The following is a 7,287-nucleotide window of genomic DNA, read 5'->3' as shown; positions in this document are numbered from 1 at the left end:
GTCACATCTGCCTTGTCTGCCCGGAGAGGCAGAAGATTAACCCCACACCTGAGGCCCCAGGGACTACTGCAGCCATTCTTTTTGTGGGTGGGGCGGTTGGCCGGGCCCGGGAGAACTTACAACCCGTTACTGTGGGAAACACAGTCACTGTCGGCCTTAAGGACACAGTCGCAGAACGCACCCTGATCCGCCCTGAGTTTGTGTTACCAGAGGAACTCCTTCCTGGGAAGACCCTGACTGTCACCGGGTTTGGGGGTGTTCGCCGTCCCATACCGATGGCCCGAGTTTTCCTGGACTGGGGTGCGGGGAGGGGGTTAAGGGAAGTGGGGGTATCGGAGAATCTCCCCACTAATGTGTTATTGGGAACTGATCTTGGACGGTTGGTTGCCCGATACATTCCTGACAACCCTCCCAGATCTAATATGTCATTTAATGCCGCTGTCAAAAATGTGAATGTGATGTCTAATAAAAGTGTGTGTTGTGATAAAGGGGAACTCAGCCACCTCACCCAACGGGGTGATGCTGCTGAGGATCCCCTAAAGCGAGCCAGAATAAGTGCTAGGGGCAAGGGGAGCAGGCACGGACACCAGGAAGCAGGTCGTCCCGTGCAGGTGACCAGTGTCACACCAGATGGTAACATGGTCAGTGGTAGCTGCCCCATGACTAGCATGCCTCCAGAGGTGATGTGTAAGGATGGGGAGAAACACGGAGATCATAGGGAAAGTGGTCCCGTGCCGACGACCAGTGTCACGACGGACTGTGACATGGCCGGTCATAGCTCCCCCCTAGAGAGCACAGCTCTCAAGGTAAAGATGATGACGGGTAAAAAGGTAGGCCACCTAACCAGGCGAGGTAACAGGAAAGTGTGTTCACCTGTCTGTCAGGAGTATGGGAGGAAGGTACCCTTAGCCTGTCAGAGGTGTGGGGAAAAGGTATCCCAAACCAGTCAGGGTGATCGGAAAGCTGGACCCTCAGGTTGGTGGGCAAGTGGACCTGCGGCTTGTCAGATCAGCAGGAAGTGTAGGCCAGGAGGTGGGCTCAAGGGGCGATCTGTAAACAACCCCTTATGCCACCTCAAAGAGGGGGAGATGTCAGGAATATTATAAAATATTAATATCAGGAAAATGTCCTTCCATCTGCGTGACACACATGTTCACCCCCCTCCCTTATTCTCCTTCTGCCAGCACAAATCCCCAATTAACGCACTACTGATAAATAGTTATTCACACACGGCCAGGGAAGAAGTGTGAAAACTTCGTTAGGGAACCAAGCCTCTTGTCTCTGAGAGAGCAGGGGGTAATTACTATGCGGGCTTGCGCTAATTTGCATGTAACTGTTGAAGACCAGTTCCCCAGCTTCAAAGGGGAATTTGCAGACATGATGACTCCGATATTAGATATGAAATAATATGAGTTCTATAGGTCCGACAATAACGGGACCCATATGTGGAGTAACCAAATCAGCCCCGGAATATGCAGGTATTTTTCCACGGCCGTAACCAACATCGGGGGGCCGTAGTGCAAGAACCCCGGAATAGCAGACTGCAGCGATGGGATGTGTAATATCAAAAGAAAGATAAAATCATGAGGGAAAATATGGCGTAGTTTGCGAGCTTCTGCGATTAACAGGCGATGAGTTATCGCAGAAATCAGCAGTTCTAATAAAAATGTACAGGCTGGAGACCGGCCCACATGATGTCACCACCAGGGGCGTGTGGCCAGATCTCCCTTAGGAATAAAAGAGTCTATGGGGAAGACAGAAGTACTCATTGCTGGGGGGAATACGAATTATACGCAAAGGGTCCTGTTCAATAACAGCAATCTGGAGAACCCCCCCTCCCACTATATTGAATCGTCTCCGCGATCGTGTAGTATAAGTAATTTTCACTCTTTATCTTGTTTTATTTTATGTAACTGTTTATGTATTTTAATGTTCCCTTTGTAACATCCTTGTATATATTTTTCCTAAACACTGCCTCCCTTTTGGATTAAATAAAAAATTTAATAGTTCTGCTTCTTTTGTTCTGTAATCGTTCTCCTCCCCGAAGCCATAAACGCTACCGGGTTGGTTCCTGACCCTATGCAAGTCTATTAACACCGGGCTTGTATCAAACGAGAAACTGGTGGCAGCATACCATCTGGGGGATTTGAGGAAGGCTGGCAGTGACGGTCGGAGGTGTGGATATATATTACTGGCGCAGCCAGGGGAATATATATATACCGCCCTCACTGCAGAGGGCCTCAAATACCCAGTGGGCTACAGGACAGCCTCTCCGGCGACCACTCGCTCTAGAACAGCAGAACAGCAGTGATAAACTGTACAGATAGTGTGTGACAGGACAGCAGTGATAAACTGTACATATAGTGTGTGACAGTACAGCAGTGATAAACTGTACAGATAGTGTGTGACAGCACAGCAGCGATAAACTGTACAGATAGTGTGTGACAGCACAGCAGTGATAAACTGTACATATAGTGTGTGACAGCACAGCAGTGATAAACTGTACAGATAGTGTGTGACAGCACAGCAGAAAATAAACTGTACAGATAGTGTGTGACACAACAGCAGTGATAAACTGTACAGATAGTGTGTGACAGCACAGCAGTGAATAAACTGTACAGATAGTGTATGACAGCACAGCAGTGAATAAACTGTACAGGTAGTGTGTGACAGCACAGCAGTGATAAACTGTACAGATAGTGTGTGACAGCACAGCAGTGATAAACTGTACAGATGGTGTGTGACAGCACAGCAGTGATAAACTGTATAGATAGTGTGTGACAGCACAGCAGTGATAAACTGTACAGATAGTGTGTGACAGCACAGCAGTGATAAACTGTACAGATAGTGTGTGACAGCACAGCAGTGATAACCTGTACAGATAGTGTGTGACAGCACAGCAGTGAATAAACTGTACAGATAGTGTGTGACAGCACAGCAGTGAATAAACTGCACAGATAGTGTGTGACAGCACAGCAGAGATAAACTGTACAGATAGTGTGTAACAGTACAGCTGTGATAAACTGTACAGATAGTGTGTGACAGCACAGCAGTGATAACCTGTACAGATAGTGTGTGACAGCCCAGCAGTGATAATCTGTACAGATAGTGTGTGACAGTACAGCAGTGATAAACTGTATAGATAGTGTGTGACAGCACAGCAGTGATAAACTGTACAGATAGTGAGTGACAGCACAGCAGGGATAAACTGTACAAATAGTGTGTGACAACACAGCAGTGATAAACTGTACAGATAGTGTGTGACAGCACAGCAGTGATAAACTGTACAGATAGTGTGTGACAGTACAGCAGTGATAAACTGTACAGATAGTGTGTGACAGCACAGCAGTGATAAACTGTACAGATAGTGTGTGATAGCACAGCAGTGATAAACTGTACAGATAGTGTGTGACAGCACAGCAGTGATAAACTGTTCAGAGAGAGTGTGACAGTACAGCAGTGATAAACTGTACAGAGTGTGTGACAGTACAGAAGTCATAAACTGTACAGATAGTATGTGACAGCACAGCAGTGATAAACTGTACAGATAGTGAGTGACAGCACAGCAGTGATAAACTGTACAGATAGTGTGTGACAGCACAGCAGAGATAAATTGTACAGATAGTGTGTGACAGTACAACAGTGATAAACTGTACAGATAGTGTGTGACAGCACAGCAGAGAATAAACTGTAGAGATAGTGTGTGACAGCACAGCAGTGATAAACTGTACAGATAGTGTGTGACAGCACAGCAGTGATAACCTGTACAGATAGTGTGTGACAGCCCAGCAGTGATAATCTGTACAGATAGTGTGTGACAGTACAGCAGTGATAAACTGTACAGATAGTGTGTGACAGCACAGCAGTAATTAAACTGTACAGATAGTGTGTGACAGCACAGCGGTGATAAACTGTACAGATAGTGTGTGACAGCACAGCAGTGATAAACTGTACAGATAGTGTGTGACAGCACAGCAGTGATAACCTGTACAGATAGTGTGTGACAGCCCAGCAGTGATAATCTGTACAGATAGTGTGTGACAGTACAGCAGTGATAAACTGTATAGATAGTGTGTGACAGCACAGCAGTGAATAAACTGTACAGATAGTGTATGACAGCACAGCAGTGAATAAACTGTACAGGTAGTGTGTGACAGCACAGCAGTGATAAACTGTACAGATAGTGTGTGACAGCACAGCAGTGATAAACTGTACAGATGGTGTGTGACAGCACAGCAGTGATAAACTGTATAGATAGTGTGTGACAGCACAGCAGTGATAACCTGTACAGATAGTGTGTGACAGCACAGCAGTGAATAAACTGTACAGATAGTGTGTGACAGCACAGCAGTGAATAAACTGCACAGATAGTGTGTGACAGCACAGCAGAGATAAACTGTACAGATAGTGTGTAACAGTACAGCTGTGATAAACTGTACAGATAGTGTGTGACAGCACAGCAGTGATAACCTGTACAGATAGTGTGTGACAGCCCAGCAGTGATAATCTGTACAGATAGTGTGTGACAGTACAGCAGTGATAAACTGTACAGATAGTGTGTGACAGTACAGCAGTGATAAACTGTATAGATAGTGTGTGACAGCACAGCAGTGATAAACTGTACAGATAGTGAGTGACAGCACAGCAGGGATAAACTGTACAAATAGTGTGTGACAACACAGCAGTGATAAACTGTACAGATAGTGTGTGACAGCACAGCAGTGATAAACTGTACAGATAGTGTGTGACAGTGCAGCAGTGATAAACTGTACAGATAGTGTGTGACAGCACAGCAGTGATAAACTGTACAGATAGTGTGTGATAGCACAGCAGTGATAAACTGTACAGATAGTGTGTGACAGCACAGCAGTGATAAACTGTACAGAGAGAGTGTGACAGTACAGCAGTGATAAACTGTACAGAGTGTGTGACAGTACAGAAGTCATAAACTGTACAGATAGTATGTGACAGCACAGCAGTGATAAACTGTACAGATAGTGAGTGACAGCACAGCAGTGATAAACTGTACAGATAGTGTGTGACAGCACAGCAGAGATAAACTGTACAGATAGTGTGTGACAGTACAACAGTGATAAACTGTACAGATAGTGTGTGACAGCACAGCAGTGATAACCTGTACAGATAGTGTGTGACAGCCCAGCAGTGATAATCTGTACAGATAGTGTGTGACAGTACAGCAGTGATAAACTGTACAGATAGTGTGTGACAGCACAGCAGTAATTAAACTGTACAGATAGTGTGTGACAGCACAGCGGTGATAAACTGTACAGATAGTGTGTGACAGCACAGCAGTGATAAACTGTACAGATAGTGTGTGACAGTACAGCAGTGATAAACTGTACAGATAGTGTATGACAGCACAGCAGTGATAAACTGTACAGATAGTGTGTGACAGCACAGCAGTTAAGGAGATTAGTGTGCTATTAATCAGTTTGTTTGTTACCTTCCGTTTACCCATAGTCTGGTATGTGCAGGTCACTTTATTAATGCTGCTGGCATGAAAGAACATGGCAAAGCTTGGATGCAGTCCTAGGGGACCTCAGAGTGTTACGTCGTTTCAGTATCATTGGAGGGTTTTCAGTATTTTTTTACTTGTGGTAAATCAAATTATTTGGAAAACTTTAGGGAAGTCGGTGAGTTTTAATTTGATAAGATTTTCTTATCTCTAGCAGGGACACACCACTATTACATGGAGACAGGAAACAACCACTTGTCAATTTATTCGTAATCAGTCAGGAGGAATAACAGGACCCTCATGATGAGGTTGATCCCAGACGCTGAGAGAAGGAATGGCAATGACGAGACAATGATTTATACATTTATTGGAAAGATCTTAATGAAAGAGAGAAGTGACGACTGTAGTGTAATCACGAGAAATCGATGTAATCACCCAAAGATGCAGACGGTGCCGGACGCCATCCTGTGCTTGTACTCATACAGGACGCAGGAGGCCGGGGGGAAGTCTCCGCTCATCTGCAGCTTCCCCGGCACAGTGTGGATGGTGACCCCCTTACTAAGACCCTCTGACAATTTCTGGAGCATTCTCTGGGCAAGGTACGTCTTTGCGTAGCCCGGATCGGCCTCAATGTTGGCGTAGACATCAGGGGGTGGGTTTGGGATTTTCCATTCCAGCTCCCCGATCAGCTGATTTATCTTCCCCTTTTCCAGGGAAACGGGGTTCTCACTATAGCTCAGGACCACCTGAGTACCACAATCCCCCCTGACTGAGATGTAGCTTCCCCTCACTAGGACCTCCCCATCTGGTGATGACCGGGAGACCATCACTGCCCAGCGCAGCCAGTCATAGTTCTTTTGCAGCATTTTCAATATGGCCGATGCCTTTTCATCATCTGGTAATGTCTTATTTAGGGGTAGATACTTCTCCACATCCTCCTGGGCCTGCTCCTTGAAGTACGCAGCACAATCTCTCGAGGTGTCCTCCATTCTCCGATACAGAACAGACATTTTGTCCGTCCATCTGCCCATCATGAGCTGGACGTCTCTTCCCGTCAGAGACCCCTGGACGAAGAGACACAGTAGGCCGGTGGCCAATACAAAGTTTGCCTGCTGGCAGAAGGCGATCATCTCCCAGCGGCGGGGGTGGTGGTCTCGAATGACCTGCTGTAGGAGCGTCACATGGTCTGCCAGGACAGAGACCCCCAGGAGCCGATTGTACAGCGCGTTCAGCTGCCTGTCGATCTTGTAGTCGTAGACATATTGGATGAACACCTCCTTTTCTTTGTCTTTATAAGATTTTCCGGCCCGGACAACGGCTGCCAGCTGTTGGTACACAACTATGATGTCATCTTCACACCTGGTGACATCACAATTTCTCATCAGGCCCCTCCCTACTGCCAACTGCCGGTCAATGGACTCCATGGTCTTCTTTATAAATTCCATCTCCTCTGTTGTTGCAGAGTCATTGATTTGAGCCACGAGCCCCAGAACCACGGAGTTAATTGTCTGCAGAAATCCGACAGAGTCCCACGCCTTGGTGAACAATGCCATGATGATGTCCGATGATCGGGCTAGCCTTATGTAAAGGAAAGAAACAATCATGAGACCGGAGCGTTCATCTCTACTGTATACAGCACTGCACCTTTAAGTTGTATATTTATATGGGGTTCGGTCGGATACTTACCTGCAGATATGGGGTTAATCAGCATTAATAGCTTTAGGCAGGTGCCTGGCCTCTGTACTAAAAGTGCAGCACTGGGAGAAAATAAAGTACATTTTGCCCCAGGAGCTGCACTCTCTGCACTCTCA

At 46.3% G+C, this 7,287-nt stretch overlaps 1 protein-coding gene across 3 annotated transcripts in view; it reads right to left on the bottom strand.

Moving 5' to 3' along the window:
- Positions 1-5,826: 5,826 nt before the first annotated feature.
- LOC141249144 (uncharacterized) overlaps positions 5,827-7,287 on the bottom strand; it is a 49,420-nt gene continuing 47,959 nt past the window's right edge. For all 3 annotated transcript variants that reach the window (XM_073669543.1, XM_073669549.1, XM_073669541.1), the window contains exon 2: positions 5,827-7,054. In XM_073669543.1, the coding sequence (XP_073525644.1) occupies positions 5,908-7,029 (1,122 nt within the window). In that variant the 5' untranslated portion in view covers positions 7,030-7,054 and the 3' untranslated portion in view covers positions 5,827-5,907. The remainder of the gene's footprint in view (positions 7,055-7,287) is intronic.

The sequence above is a fragment of the Phyllobates terribilis genome, unplaced genomic scaffold (genome assembly GCF_046119375.1).
Source record: "Phyllobates terribilis strain yellow unplaced genomic scaffold, ASM4611937v1 Scaffold_2__4_contigs__length_985480577, whole genome shotgun sequence".
NCBI classification, from domain to species: Eukaryota; Metazoa; Chordata; class Amphibia; order Anura; family Dendrobatidae; genus Phyllobates; species Phyllobates terribilis.
Note: the sequence above shows the minus strand (reverse complement) of the source record. Positions and strands in the feature narration are given on the sequence as shown.